The sequence below is a fragment of the Balaenoptera borealis genome, assembly GCF_965194805.1.
Source record: "Balaenoptera borealis genome assembly, chromosome: 20".
In the NCBI taxonomy this organism is placed as follows: domain Eukaryota; kingdom Metazoa; phylum Chordata; class Mammalia; order Artiodactyla; family Balaenopteridae; genus Balaenoptera; species Balaenoptera borealis.
In genome coordinates this window covers 20,695,976-20,711,483 of record NC_138879.1, presented here as the reverse complement: position 1 = coordinate 20,711,483, position 15,508 = coordinate 20,695,976, and the positions used below count along the sequence as shown (strand labels likewise).

The 15,508-nt window shown below is 54.6% G+C and overlaps 1 protein-coding gene across 2 annotated transcripts; it reads left to right on the top strand.

Annotated features, from left to right (window-relative positions):
* The first annotated feature begins 1,000 nt into the window (after window positions 1-1,000).
* Window positions 1,001-13,904, top strand: CAVIN1 (caveolae associated protein 1). Of its 2 annotated transcripts, none has more exons than XM_082371425.1 (2): window positions 1,001-1,664; window positions 6,934-8,624. In XM_082371425.1, the coding sequence occupies exons 1-2, from the start codon at window positions 1,194-1,196 to the stop codon at window positions 7,141-7,143; spliced, it is 681 nt and encodes a 226-aa protein (XP_082227551.1). In that variant the 5' UTR covers window positions 1,001-1,193; the 3' UTR covers window positions 7,144-8,624. The 2 variants fall into 2 exon arrangements, with proteins under 2 accessions (XP_082227551.1, XP_082227550.1); XM_082371424.1 differs by lacking the exon at window positions 6,934-8,624 and adding an exon at window positions 11,449-13,904 and having other exon boundaries at window positions 1,018-1,664.
* The last annotated feature ends 1,604 nt before the right edge of the window (window positions 13,905-15,508 follow it).

Genomic DNA, 15,508 nt, shown 5'->3' with positions numbered 1-15,508 from the left:
ATGTTTGTAGCTAAGCCTTAGGTCGACAGGCTGGCGGCACATACGGGTGAGCGTCTGCTCCTCTCTGTCCCAGTGAAAGATACAGCTTGCTAAGGTGGAAAGTGCAAGAGAGGAGTCCTGACACCTGGTTTGAGTGCCAAGCCAACGCTAACCTGCTGGTAACCTCCTGGCAAGTCACTTGCCCTCTCCAGGCCCTCCGTTTCTGGTCCGTCAAGTGAGCAGGTGGCGTTTGATAGCTCAGATTGCTGAGCGCGAGTCTCTGGGCTCCAGAGAGATGGGTGACCCTCAATCCTACTCTCTGAGGTTAGTGTCAGCCAGGTCTCTGGGGCAGGCGGAAACACAGGGAAAGGTGATTTTTAGCGAGTAAAAAGCTTTAGTTTTTACTTTATTGCCCATCTTAATCCTCCTCTGTTAGAATAATTCTAAGAGGAACCTAGAGGAGCTTGGCGGCCCCTTACCACCGCCGTGACTCTAACTTAAGTTCTCCCTTCCCTTCCGCAAACGACCCCCAACCTTTTAGAACAGTGGTGGGTAACTTCGTGGGGTGGGTAGTTAGAGGCCCCTTCGAAAAGATTGTGGAAGCCATGGATCCTTTCCCTCTCAAAAACTGGGCACAGGCAAATACTACAATATTTTGCACGTAACTTCAGGATAGCCTGTCCCACCTGATGACCTAATCTAGAACTTAAAAAGGGGGAGGTGGGTTAGCCGGTGAGCGAAAAGAGCGAGAGGGAAAAGTAGAGCAACACTCTAGGACCTGTTTCCCTACCGCAGCTCACATTCCTCCGCCCCAGTCCCGCTCCCGCCGCCTCCGCTACCAGCGGAGGCCCTAGTCTCCCGCTCCAACTATTCCAACCATCCTGGGAAGGGTGGGGCGCTCGGCTCTTGGGTCCCCCTGGGTCGCCCCCCCTTCCCCAGCATCGGTCTCCCCTTCTGCCCCGGTCCCTCCCTTTCTGGGGCCGAGCCAGCCAATGGGCGACGAGACTCCGGGGTTTGGCCTGGGAGCCGGGCAACTCACCGATCCCCCGCCCCACAGTTCTGGCCGCCATCCCGGTGCGCACGGACGCGGCTCGAATTTCCTCCGCTATCCGCTCTCTCTCTCTCTCTCTGCCCCCTCCCGCTCTTCCTCTTCTCCGGGTCTCCCGCTTCAGCTCCAGCTCCACCCGGCCGGCCCCGCACGGCTCCGGGCAGCCATGGAGGACACCCAGCTCCACATCATCGAGCAGCCGCTTCCCGGGTACCCCGACGCCGGGGACCAGGGGTCCTCCACCATGGGGGCTCCGGCGGCGGAGGAGCCGTCGGGGGCCGGCTCTGAGGAGCTGATCAAATCGGACCAGGTGAACGGCGTGATGGTACTGAGCCTTCTGGACAAAATCATCGGCGCCGTCGACCAGATCCAGCTGACCCAAGCCCAGCTGGAGGAGCGGCAGGCGGAGATGGAGGGCGCCGTGCAGAGCATACAGGGGGAGTTGAGCAAGCTGGGCAAGGCACACGCCACCACCAGCAACACCGTGAGCAAGTTGCTAGAGAAGGTGCGCAAGGTCAGCGTCAACGTGAAGACCGTGCGCGGCAGCCTGGAGCGCCAGGCCGGCCAGATCAAGAAGCTGGAGGTCAACGAGGCCGAGCTGCTGCGGCGCCGCAACTTTAAAGTCATGATCTACCAGGTGAGCTGGCGGGCGGACCGCGCCCAGAGGCCCGCCGTCCCCCGCCTGGGGCTTGGGGTCGGGGGACCTACCCGAGGCGCGGCTCTCCCGCCAGCCTGGCCCGGCTCGGGGGACCCGCCCTCCTCCCAGCGAGCGTTCCTGGGGTGGAGTGGAGTGGGCGGCGGGCTCCTGGAGCGCACAGAGGGGCGCGCTCTGCATCCTGCGCTCCCTCGCCCAGCCCCTCCCTCCGGTGTCAAACGCGTAGCGGAACCGAGTTAGGGGGTTGGACTCGGGGACACTGCCCCTCGCAGATCGCTCCCGACATGGCTCTGTCAAAAGTTTTCCTACTTGGAGGAAGTTTTGGGGAGAGCCGGGGTGCCTGGCGGCCGTTAGGGCCCGCTGTAAGCAGACACTGGCGGCGCGGCCCGTGTTTGGGGCCTCCGACTCTGCCCGCCCGATATAGCGGGTGATTCAGGGCTCAGGCACGCACCGCGGGGGCTGCGCCAGGCGAGGGACGCGACTGCCAGCACGCCCCCGCGGACCCCGCATCAGCCTAGGCCGCCTACGCCACCCCCTCGCTGTGATCTGCTCCCGCCTCGCGGCACTTTCGGCCCTTGGGGACACCCTAGCCCGCGGCGTGCCTGTACCCTCAGCCTGTTGGAAGCAGCCGGCGGGAGGGTGGTGGCCCGCGGCCTGAGGAGTGCTAGAGAGGCTGGTGGAGGGGAGGGGACAGCCCCCCACACCCGGGGCCCCGCGATCTGGGCGCGGTGAGTCACCCCGCATGCCTGCGGGGGCGGCCGAGGAGCTGGAGGACAGGCGGCGGGAGGCTGGCGCGCCCCAGGCTCCGCCCAGACAGCTTGTTGCTTCCTTTGCACCTCTCCCCATTCCTCCCGCCTGGATGAAAATGGAGTTTTTGTATCCTAACCCCACGTAAACCTGGGAATCTCAGCACTGCTGCTCCTCTCCACTCTGCCTCCCCAATCCCATTAGGGGTGGGTCTGAGCCGAGCACTCCGTGATCTTTGATGGCGTGGGAATGTGCCCAGCCTCGCCTCCTCTCTGCTTCCCGCGGGCCTGGTTGATGTTCCCACCCAAGGAGGTGAGATCGTGGGGGTGGAAGGGTTAGTCTATGTCCCCTCTTCCCCTTCCTGCCCCTCCCGAAGGGAATGGAAAGAAAAGAAGGCCAGATTTCCCACATCCCCCCAGGGAGAGGACCTCTATCAGGAAGCTGTGGTTTCACTGACTGCTCAGAGGCCCTGGTACGCTGGGTTCTGAGTGACCATCAGGGATGCGGTGAGGTCCTTGGCTTGGTCAGTGTGGTGGAGCTAAGAGAAATGCAGACTGGGACAAGTTTGGGGGCAGTAGACACACGTGAGCTGACACTTATCTGAGGAGGTGGTGGTGGGACAGAGGCTGAAGTGGTGCTCCCCCAACCCGCTGGCGCCCAGGGACTCCTCCTGAGAGGTACTTGGCCTTTAAGCAGTTTGCTTCCCTCATATAGCACTATCTGATAGAAAATATTTGCCCAGAATTGTTTCTACTTAATTTAACTGCTCTGAGGAAGTAGGATGGGGTGTGTGTGTGTGTGTGTGTGTGTGTGTGTGTGTGTGTGTGACTTTTAAAGAGAACTGCCTAGTGCTGGGGTACATCAAAGGAAGGAGAACAGGGCAGGGGTGTGGGGCAGCAAGCCAGCTCTGTCTTTTCTCCAGAGCCTGGTGTGGTAGAGAGGAGCCATGTAGGGCTTGGATGGGTGACCCTTCTCACTTGAAATGTCCCAGACTGCAGAGCCTGGGAAAATTCTCAGCCTGGAGGTAAACCTCCTTATGTCAAAGATGGAGATTCTGAGAGGACAGATATGGAGAGAGACTTCTGTGCAGAGGCCAATGGCGTGTCTCTGTTACTGCCTCTGGCAGTTGGCACGGATTGTGTGTCTGTATATTGTGTATCTGCTGTGGGGAGGGGGTCTAATCACAGGGTGGCTTTGACTGCATCAAGGCCAGTGGGGGACAGAGAGTTGAGGGAGAAGGAATGGCTCAAGCTGGGGACCCTGAGCCCCCAAACCACAGGAGAATAACTAATACCTAAAGTGGTCCCAACCCACAGAGGAGCTCAGAGGTAAGGAGAAGATTCCAGCAACAGGGAATCTTCCCTGAGTTGCAGAGCAGATGTTCCAGGTGGGGGCGAGGGGGTGGGGTATTCAGCTGCTGGAGGAAGTTGGAGGCTGTTCCTGCCTGAGATCTGCAGGCCTGGGAAGAGAATGAGGTAAAAATAGCTCTGGGCCTTGGCAGACCTAATAGGGAAGATTGGGGGCAGCAACATTTACGATAAACTCAGGCTGAGGGGGTAGGATGTTTGGGTGGCCAGGCAGAGAGATCTGGAAAAAGGCCTCCTGGGATGATGTGAGTTTTCCAGCGTGGGAGCAGGGGAGGTGGTACGGTATTCCCCCCTGCAGATGTGGGAGGTGGTGATGTGGCAAAGGGGGGTGAGGTGGAGGGAGCATGAAAGGGTGGGAAGGCCCCAGCTGTGGGATCAAGCCATCTGGCCTCCCACACCTTCTTCCTGCGGGATAAAGGAAGGAATCCCTTGTGTGACCCCACCCAGATTCAGGGAACTGCTAGACATAATGATTTCACGGGTTAAGTTTGCATTTGACACCTCCCTACACAGACACACAGACACACACACATACACACACACACACACATGAAATTCAGCCGTTCCCATCACAAGCTATCAGGGCCCTCACCTTGAACCCACTTCTGAGTCATTACTGTCCTTCTTTGGCATTTCCCTTCCTGTCTCCTAAACGAAAACTAGCAGTTTGGCATCCCATCCTGTCAGGCCACACCTCATTAGGCAACAGCTAGTGAACGAGAGAAGTGAATTCTACTAGTAGCTAGGGGTAGTGGACTGAGAACTGCTGGGAAGATCAGGCCGACTGTGGGCACCATGCAAATAGGAGGAGCTGTGGTCATTAAGGAGCCAATTCTCCCAGACAACGACTAATTTGGATATTGTTAGGGTTCTTTTAGAATCCAGAAAGGGAGGCTAAACATTTTCCAAAGTAGTTTTGATGAGGCAGTTTTGATGAGGCATGGGTCCTACCCATGGACCCATCAGACCTGCTCCAAGTGCTTGAGGACAGGACCAGGAAGCATTTAAGGGCTTAGGTGGCTCATGGGCATTAAAGGGGAGGATACCAGGACTGGAATGAGGGCCTGCTGGCTTCTCCTCCTCAAATCCTAACCCAACCTATAGCTCCTTCCTGGACTCAAAGCAAATCAGCGCCATCTGGTTCCAGAAGAACCCCACACTTTTGTCCAAAATTCTTCCCAACTTGGGGCTCTGGTCCCTCTCACCCCCTACCCCGGTGGCCTAGCAGAGAGAGTGTTTATCATACCCTTGCTCCAAAGAGCTAGCTTTGGGTTGTTTTTCCTGGTCACTGGATCCAAAGCAGGGAGCATGGGAGAATATTCTTAGGCGTATTCCTAAGACCAAAGGAAATCATACTCTTCCCTCTGATTTTTTTTTTAAAGCAAATAAAATCTGACTATTGTAAAGGTCAAAATCAAAAAGGGAGGAGATGGCACAGAGTGGGCAACTGATAGGGAAAGGGAATATTGTTGCTAGGCAACCAACTGCAGAGATGAGTGGTGGTTTGTTCTATTGTTTTGAACCATACCATTGTGAATATTTCGTCATTCTGTCACTGTAGACTTTTTGAGCTGGAAGATGCCTTGGAGATAATCACCTTCGGCTCTTTTATTTTGTAGTGGAGGAAGCTGAGGCCCAGAGAGGGGAAGTCACTTGCCTACTGTCATTCAAGTGATTGGGGGTCAAAGCTGGGGCAAGAGCCCAGGTGTACCCCTTCTTCTGCTACACTTTCTGTTCCCGGCCTCCCCCTTCTGTTCCCGGGCTGTGCAGCAGAAATCAGGGAGGAGGCTAGCCCTAAGCTAGTTCTGGCTCCTTCATTCTCTGAGGGAGATAGTTGCACAGTCCTGGCACTGGGGCTGCTGTGTGTGTGTGTGTGTGTGCGCGCACACGCGTGCGCAGTGTTAGCTGAGTGGCTAAGGTTGGTGGCCGTTAGCTGCTCAGCCTCATAGTGCTGAAGCAGAGGCAATGTGTGGTCACCAATGGCAGTGGAGGAGAGGGGTGCAGGGCATAAGGAGTGGAGCTCCCTGGCCAGCAGGAGTGTCCCCTGGCTAAGAGAGGACCACATTGGCTCCTTTCTCCTCAGCCTCCCTGCCACTCCCCCCTTCTCCCTGTATCCTACAGGGAAGGCGGGCACCTGCTGCTTTGGGTGTTTGTGGCTACACGCCTTACTCAACACTGTTGTCGCTGGAGTCTGGTAGTGCCCCTAAATATCCCTCTCCCCTGACTTCTCCTGATTGTCCAAAGCAACAGTGGCAGCTCAGCCACTCAGGAGGGAGAGTTGGGAGCTGCTGCTGGGTGCCTCAGGACATAGGCCCACTGGTTGTAAAAACAGCTTGGTTTTGGGGGGTTTTTTTGGCCGTACTGCGCGGCATGCAGGATCTTAATTCCCCAACCAGGGATCGAACCCATGCCCCCTGCAATGGAAGTGCAGAGCCCTAATTACTGGACCGCCAGGGAATTCCCAAAAATATCAATAGCTTGGTTTTTGATCCTGATTTCTCTGTGCATCTGGGTGTCTGATGGCCTATAAGTGGGTGGGGGGATGGGTGGCAAGGGAGGCAGGAGGTGGGGACGTGGCCAAAGGGAAATAGCCAGGATGTCCCTCTTCCATGCCTCTCCCTCTCCTTATCCGGGGCGGCACCCGTGCCCACCCTGCCCTGGGGAATAACTGGGATCAGCAGCATCTGACTCAAGACAGTGAAGCTGTCTGCCTTCTCTTTTACTCCTTGGAGACTCCCCAGTTGGAGTCTAACAAGTGGCCTCTTAGAAAACTCCTTCCCCGCCCCCAGCAGCTTCTTTCCCCCATCACTGCAACCTCCAACAGCATCATCCCACAACCACAGCTGGGTCAGGGTAGAAGGTAGGAGGCCAAGGATGGGACTGGGGAAGATTCTAGAGGGAGGCAGGGAGGGGGTTCTGACTAAATTGTGGTTATTAATTCATGGGCCTGGGTTTGTCCCTCCCCTTTCAGCTCTTGTTGAAGCATTTAAACTGTGGTGTCTTTCCATCTTAATCCTTGTGTGCTCCCCTGCCCTCTACTCACCAGCCCCAACTCTGCATGCCAACCAAGGCCTCCTCCTCCCAATTCTGTCTGCATCCATCCCAAGCCCCACTTAAACCCCTTTTCCTCATCTTAGCCCAAGAAGAAGCTGAATGTACCCTCAGACCTGGCCACACCCAAGATCGTGCCTTTTGACCTTCTGCCTGAGACTGAGCCTTTTGACCTGAAGCCTGAGACAGTGCCTGAGCTCCCACCCTTTGACCAGACACCTAGGACCCTGCCCTATTACCCACAGCCTGGGCCTCTGCCCACCCCAGAGGAGCCAACAGCCGGTGGGGGCACTTAGGGTCTCCTGGGTCACATGGGGCCATGGGCATGGGGTGTCACACCCCCAGTCCACCACCAGCTCACTGCTTAGCAGTGGCCAGTCCAGGGTGGCTGGTCTCTTCCAAGCCACTGCCCCTTGTGACTGGGTGATGGGTATTGTGAAAACACTCTCTCATTATGGGGAGTTCAGGCGATGGGGTGGGAGGTGATGGGAAGGGCCATTCCCTACGTCTTGGTTTCTGTCTTAACAGTAGACGCTCCAGACACCACACCTGAGCTGCACCCACTGCTGCCTGCATGAGATAGCCTGCAACTGCCCACACTTCTGATTCCCCCTCCCCTCCCCCTCTGCCTTCGCCTCAGGGACAGACCAGTTTGGCCCCAAGCCTCTTTGGAGAGGGCCCTCATGAAGCCCAGGCCTGGGGTCTGTTCTGTGCCCTCTCCACCCCCTCTCTATAGTTCGGGAAAATATTGACACTTATTTTTTTCCAGTTTTTTTTAGAAAATGTTTTGCAAAGAGATCCCTTATGTTTGCCAGATCCTGCCTTGGGTGGGGCACCCAAAAGCTGCCAACTCAGAGAGGCCAGAAGGGGGTACATTTTCACTGGCTCTGGCCTCCCTATGGCACAGTGTTTCTCAACCTTTTTTTTTTGTTTGTTTAATATGATCATTCTCCTAAGGAGTCCTTTTAGACATTTTTTTCCCCTAATTGTCCTCTCCCCCATGAAATTTTTTTTTATTTGAATTTTATTTTATTTTATTTATTTTATACAACAGGTTCTTATTACTTATCTATTTCCCATGAAATTTTAACACTACAGATATACGACATATCAGGACTCTTTGGAGCACCACAAACTATTGCAATATCTAAGATTCGTGCCCTCCCCCGCAAGAACCAATTTCCGCCCACTTGGGGGCAGCATGCCTCCTGTTGAGAATCATGCTATAGCAGAAAAGAAGGACCCTTCTACCTTTAGTGTCTTTCACCCCCTTGTCCTAGCAACATAAAGTGGAGGTCCTGAGTTTTTAAGACTGCCCTCTCTTTCACCTCTCTCCATCTGCACCCTCCTCTAACATGGTCTCCGAGCAGATCCAGATCCTGGGTCTCTGAATGACCTCTCCAATGTCTTCTCTGGCCATTCGCAGGCAGTGGTTGGAGACAGAACTAAGTCAAGAGAGGCTCTACCCAGAGCTATATGACACTTGTCCCTTCTCCCTGACAAACGTGAAGTGCCTGGCCAAGGACCAGGCAAATAGTAGGTGCTCAATTAAATTATAATTATATAAAAATCTTCCTAAGCCAGAGAATCTTAAGTTTATATAGCAGGGTTAGGGAGTGGAGAGGAAGTGGCTGGGAGCCATCCTGGGGCTCCTCTAAAATTCATCCTGGACTGGTGCTTTCCTGGGTCAGGGAGCTGTGTGTGCTTGGCGGGGGGCAGGGGAAGCTGTGCATGCTTTTGTTCAGACCTGGTCATTAAAGGTAACTCTGGAAACCAAGCCTGTTGGGACTGGTGGTTTTGTTTAATAAAAATGTAGAAACAGAACAAACAGAGCTCTCCCTCCTTGCCACCCTGAGGCCCCTCCTTTAGCTTAGGAGCTCTGCCAGGGAAGTAGGGGTGCCCGGCCTCTGTGCCCAGGGTTGGGGGAGGTGCTTTGGGATTGTGTTGCTGGTTGTTGTAGCAACAGGCCAACTGGGTGGGCCCAAGACAGCACTCCAATGCTGTGAGTCATAGGGGAAACCTGGCTTGGAAACGGGGAGAAAAGACAAAATCCATTAATGGAGGCGAAAAGCTAAAGTCATGGTGGTATACCCTCTCCAGCGCCAATCCACTGGATATTATCCGGGACTTAGGTCAAACAGTTTCTTCCCCTATCCCCTGACCTTCCACCAAGAAGGCAGCTCCTCTGGTGTAAGCCATCACTCTGGAGGAAGCCTACAATGAATGGCTTCCAAGTACCTTTCTGGACTGGGGGGAGACAACCCCAGATCCAGGAATAAACCTCCCCTCACTGGGATTGCTCCCTGATGTTGTATTTGAGACCTTTCACCAGGCACTAGGAAGACACGATTGGCTACAAGAAGTCTGGAACTCTCTCCCCAGCCTTGTTCACATTCAAATTCAGCTGGCAGAGACCTTTATCTAGGAAGCCAGAGGCCAGGAAAACCAGCCAGCTCAGCCTTTAGGGGTTGCAGTGGAGCAGAGGGGAGAATCAGGGGTGCTGGGGTGGGGCAGGGAGACAATGTGGATCTGTTTTCCAGCAGCAGGGACTGTTTCCTGACTATTTCCCACCCATCACACTTAATCCTTCCCTTAATTCATTCACATAGTCTGAGCTTAGTGAAAGGAGGCATTCTCCTTCAAACGTCGGGGAGCGTGGGTGGGTTTTTAGACTAGGAGGCTGTGAAGGAGAGATCAGAGCTGACATTTTTTGATACTAAGGCTGCCGGTAAATTCTGGGTAGAGATGGATGAAGAAGTAGCCAGGAGTTTAGATGATAGAGAGTCCTAAAATGGTGTGTAAGAGAGAGCGCTCGGGTAGCAGGCAGGGAGAAGTGATTGCAAAAGGGAGACCCAAAGGGTACAACTGGGAATCAGAGGGACTGCTAAGAGAGATTGGGACCCTCCTACACTCAGAGCAAGGAAAACACCCGTTCAACGCCTCCATGAGTGATAAGAAGCAGAGGATGGACGGACTGCCACAGGATGCCCATGATAGTACCCAGCCAGCTGTGGCAGGTGGAGACTACAAGTCCCAGCATGCCCTGAGCCCTGGTCACCTTGCCTGCTGGGAGATGTAGTTGAGTAACGAGAGCTTGAGGTGGCTTGGTGCCCAGCAGAGCCGGTGCCCAGTTTGGGAGAAGAGGTGGAGCCAGCATTCCCTCTTTGTCCCTGCTAATAATATTGACAGGGAGGGAAGGAAGTTGGGAGGAGGTGTTCCTAGTTTTCAATGTAAACCAGGAAACTCTGTGGGGATGTGGATGGGAGGGAAGAGGAAAGAGGTTGGGGGCTGGGGAAGGAATTTCTGTAGCAGGTGGTACAGAGATACCAAGCAGCCAACGTATACGTGTATGTGCGTGCGCGTGTGTGTGTTTATGGAACGGGTCAGCTCGTGTTGCCTCATTTTTCTCAGATGCGGTTTTCTTACAATTCTGCGAAACAATCTTCAGAAAACCCTTTAGAAAAACTACTGCCTATCATTCCTTTGTATGAAGTCCCTAAAGAGAGTCTGGGCCAAAGAGGAGAGCCTGTTTACATTCTGGGTTATGTCCCCTTTTCCTGTCTGTGCTCAATCTCCCCTACCTTCTGGTGAGAGGTGATCCTGAGATTCTGAAATGTTGGTCCAGAGTCAGGATCTTGGAAAATCTTCCCGGAATGGAAAACAGTGCTGGTGCTAGGCGTTCCCAGGGGAAGAGGGAAGAACTGGCTCTGAGCTCCAGGATCTCTTGCCCTCCTACTCCTGGTCCCTTGAGCTCCTGTTTAGGGGGAAAAGAGCAAGAATGGAAAAGCAATCTCTCCCTTCCATTCCAAGGCAGGGACGTCAGAACCAGAAGAAACGTCCAGGTTGGGAAGAAAACATGTCCTTGGCTCCCAGCCAGCTTCTTCCTCTTTCCTCAATTTCTACATGAGGGTGGAGAATGTCCACTGGTGGAGCCAAACAGTATGAGGCGGGGGAGGGAGATAGGGCCACAGCTCTGCTTCCCTAATACTGGTTCTTCTGAAATGATACGAAGTCTGGGAAACGCACTCCCTTTATGGTAAACTTGCCTTCAAGTTACCCTACTTGGGGGCCGCCTGAGATTGGCTGTGAGCTCATCCCCCTACCCGTACCCCTCAACCTAAACAGACTCTGCCCTTTGGTTTTTGGTCTGGCTTGGGCAGTGTGGGGCCCAGTGCACCAGAGGGCGCTCTGCCCATTTCCAAAGTTAAGTTGTGGTCCCTGGGACGCAAAGGGTAAGGACTGGTTTAAAATGGGTAGTCGCAGGGCTCAAGGAGACGGCTGGAGGGCCGCAGAGATACTTAACTTAAGTGCGAAAACACAGGCCAGACTCCGATCCGAAGCTCGGTTCCCTCCTCGCCCTGTCTGTATAGTTACTATTCATTCAATACATATTTCTTGAGCGCCCACGAGGTGTCCAGCTCTGTGCCAGGCGCTGGGGATACAACGGCGAGCAAGTCCAGGCCGATTTCACGGGTACCACGCACTCCGCAGGATCACGGGTGCCGCCGTCCAGCCCCGGGTTCTTCGCCCGGCGTCCCCCCAAGTCCCCGCCCAGTTCTCCGGCTCTGCCCCCTCATCTGTTCGCTCTGATCTCCCTTTAGGATGAAGTGAAACTGCCGGCCAAAGTGAGCATCGGCAAGTCCCTGAAAGAGTCGGAGGCGCTGCCCGAGAAGGAAGGCGACGAGCTGGCCGAGGGCGAGCAGCCCGAGGAGGACGCGGCGGTGCTCGAGCTGTCGTCGGACGAGGCGGTGGAGGTGGAGGAGGTCATCGAGGAGTCGCGCGCCGAGCGCATCAAGCGCAGCGGCCTGCGGCGCGTGGACGACTTCAAGAAAGCCTTCTCCAAGGAGAAGATGGAGAAGACCAAGGTGCGCACCCGCGAGAACCTGGAGAGGACCCGCCTCAAGACCAAGGAGAACCTGGAGAAGACGCGGCACACTCTGGAGAAGCGCATGAACAAGCTGGGCACGCGCCTCGTCCCCGCCGAACGGCGGGAGAAGCTTAAGACCTCGCGAGACAAGCTGCGGAAGTCCTTCACGCCCGATCACGTGGTCTACGCGCGCTCCAAGACGGCGGTCTACAGGGTGCCGCCGTTTACCTTCCACGTCAAGAAGATCCGCGGGGGCGAGGTAGAGGTGCTGAAGGCCACCGAGATGGTGGAGGTAGGCGCCGACGAAGAGGAGGGCGGCGCGGAGCGCGGCGAGGCGGCCGACCTGCTGCGCGGGAGCAGCCCCGACGTGCACACGCTGCTGGAGATCACCGAGGAGTCGGACGCCGTGCTGGTGGACAAGAGCGACAGCGACTGAGCGGGGCGCCGGGCTGTGCCCGGGAGGCCGCGCCGCCCCGCCTTTCCCCGCCCCCGCCCCGATTCCTTTCTCTCTCTGAACTTTCTCTGTCGCATTCTCCCTCGGCCCCAAACGGGCTGGGATATTTCTAAATTGAGAACACCTCCCCTCAAGTAGCACCCCTCCGAGTCTTACGGCTGTTAAGACGGGAGGGGGAGGCAGCCTGCACCATGGACAGCCCCAGTTTAGGCATATGCTGGGTGGAAATGCAGAAGGCGGTGATGCATGTCCTGGGGATCCAAGTCGGGGATCCTAGAGGAACTTGCTGTCGTTTCCATGATTGGGCCCCCCTTGGGCAAGCTGCCTTCCCCCCACTTCTCCGTAACACTCACACCCAGCTGCTGTCATTCCTGCTCACTGAGCTCTTCTTTCTCATCCTGATCCCTGGCGGCTTCAAGGCCAAAATTACCATAAAAGGGAAGAGTGAATCTTGAAGAGGCCCCTTGCTCACATGGGAGACCCCATACTGGAAGGATGTGAAAGCAGCTTTGGGGAGCATCTGGGGCAGTGTCGGGAGAGAGAGGGCAGAGTGAGCCGTGACCCTGGATGAGGGTCTAGTACAGGCTGTATCTGCAAAAGGTCCCAATAAGGAAGGCTGGAGCCAGGCAGAGCCCTTGGGGAGCGGGTGGGGGGGGGGGCACTTACGGTTTATGCATCTGCACCCAGGAGCACATGGCTATGGTTTTGAAAGAGAACAGGAAATAGTAGAAGGTGGAAATGGGTGAAAAGAGAATGTCCATTAGCAGCGTGAGAAACACAGCACAAGAATCCCATCTTACTGGGGTTCTCCGAGGACAGCAGGACCATTTTCAGGATAAGAAGGGAGGGCAATGTGAGAAATCCGAGATCCAAAGAAGAGAGAGGTAAGCCTCACCCCATGCCTCCACTGGGCATGGTGCTCCAGGGGCAGCCCATTTCTCAAAGCCCAGAAAATTAGGGTCCCAGAAGAGGGCAGCACCAGGCTGCGGAGAGCTGGTAGTTAGGAGGGAGATGGATGGGGGGAAAAGAACTAGGTGCTAAAGGCCAGGCCACCAAGCTGAGAGCTGGAGGGGAGGGGAGGAGAGTGTAGAATTCCTGTGTGTAGAGCAGCCCAGACTTGGCTCACTCCTGGCAGTTTCTTCTCAAGTTCCTTCCCTAGAGCTAGTTATAATAAAGCTGCAGAACTTGCCAAGACTTCCTTGGCCTTGTGGGTTCTTCTCCTGACTCTCTGTGGTGAGAGGGGTGCTGCTTCCAGTCCAAAAGCCTGATTTCTGATCAGGTTCTCCTCAGGACACTTTAGTCCCCCTGTTCCTCCCCAGTAACGGCGGCTTGTCAGAAGCAAGGACAGACCCCCTCACCCCCAAGTCACAGCCAGAAGAGAAGGGCTGAAGCCTCCCTCGTTCGCCCCCTACCTCCTCTGCTTTATCTTCTCTGCTCTGCATTATAGAATTGCAGCTAATTGTTTTTAAGGGGTGGAGGGAGGGAGCCTGGGGACACATCTTTTTTACAATACAAAGCTTTGCTTTTTTTTTTCCTCTTGGTTCCCTTCTCTCTTCTGGATGGTTGGAGACACGTTGGCTGAGGGAGGATGGGGATTGTGGGACGAGGTCCCTTGGTGCTGATGGGCTGAAGGGGCCTGAGTTGTGGGCAGATACAGTTTCCTGTGAGCTCTGGGGAGCCTCTCGTGTTGCTGTGTCCTGGTGAGCAGCCCGACCAATAAACCTGCTTTTCTAAAAGGATCTGTGTTGGATTGTATTCTCCGAAGGCAGTTACATAGGATGAGTTCCAGAGGACAGGAGGGAACCAGGGAGGGAAAGAGACAGAGAGAGGACCTTGGGTTTAAATGGGCCTCACTTGCCTGGGTGGGGAGTTGGGGTGGGGTATTGTTATCATCCCCATTTAGAAATGGAAAAACACACACACAGTGACTGGTCTAAGGTCACGTAGCTGGTAAATTGTGGAGCTGGGATTCTAAGTCAGGCAGCCTGGCTTCAGTCTGTTTAACTGTGTCTGTAATCTTGTACTGTCTAGATCCGCTTCTCGCTGTCAGAGCTTTAGTCTTCCAGACCCACCCAGTTAACTCTACTCAGCCTGAGCTTCCCCCAGATTCACGCTGCCAAATCAGACCTAGAGGAGGCAGTCTAGGGGAGAGGAAAAGTCAGAGGCCCTGACTCAGAGGCCTGAATGTCATAGAGAAAGGATTCCAGTGCATGGTATAGATGCCAGTCATAAGCACACAGCATATTTAATTCTCCCCACAGCCCTGGGATGGGCACCTCTTTTTTTTTTTAAGATTTATTATATTATTTATTTATTTATTTTTGGCTATGTTGGGTCTTAGTTGTGGCACACAGGATCTTTGTTGAGGCATGCAGGATCTTTTTCGTTGTGGCGCACGGGCTCGTTGTGGTGGTGCGTGGGCTTCTTTCTAGTTGTGGCGTGCGGGTTTTTTCTCTTCTCTAGTTGTGGCATGTAGGCTCCAGGGCGCGTGGGCTCAGTAGTTGTGGCGTGCTGGCTTAGTTGCCCTGCGACATGTAGGATCTTAATTCCCTGAGCAGCAATCAAACCTGTGTCGCCTGCATTGTAAGGTGGATTCTTTACCACTGGACCACCCTGGAAGTCCCTGGGCACCTCTTTCATTGTCTGTACCGTCTCTCTTCCCCATGAGCAGCCTGCCCTACCTGCCCACAAGTTATGGATTTCCTAGAGCAATGGACACAAATCATCATGTGGGTTCCGCCAGCATCAGAATCACCTGGGGAGTGGTGTCCCCAATAAAAACAATGTCATTTCTGGGGCTGTATCCCAGCCTCCTGCTACTACCTCAAACAAGCTGAGTCCTTCCTCAGGAGCCATACATTTCCCTTGGACTCCCCTGCTGCCGCCCCCAGCAGCAAGCACAGCAGTCTCGAGTTCTAAATCCCCCAGAAAGGGTTGGCTTTCCTCCAAAAAAAAGGAAAACTAACACAATATTGTAAAGTAACTATACTCTGATAAAAATTAATTAAAAAAAAGAAATGAAATTATACTATACTATACTCTGATAAAAATTAATTAAAGAAATTAAAATTGAGGCTGAAAATTCAGAGCCTGGGAGCCAGGAAAGCCAGGAGAAACCCACTAAGGATCCTCCTTCCTCTGGGATGTAGAGGTGCAGCTGTGAGAAGCAGGGAATGACGTCAGGACCCCAGCAGTGGAGTGATAAGCCTGAGGGAAACGAGGAAGGGCCCTGGGATAGCAAGCCGTTGTTTACTTCTCTTACCCACAGCAACAAGGCTCCTGGCCCCTCCCCCTTTGTTTCTAGAAGCTTCCCCCCTCACTGGTCCACCACACTTTCAAT

What these genes read in the sequence shown, in the direction of transcription:
- CAVIN1 (XM_082371424.1), top strand. Translation starts at nt 1,194, where the DNA reads ATGGAGGACACCCAGCTCCACATCATCGAGCAGCCGCTTCCCGGGTAC. An exon ending in TTAAAGTCATGATCTACCAG is followed by an intron (nt 1,665 to 11,448) that starts GTGAGCTGGCGG and finishes ATCTCCCTTTAG; the next exon opens with GATGAAGTGAAACTGCCGGC.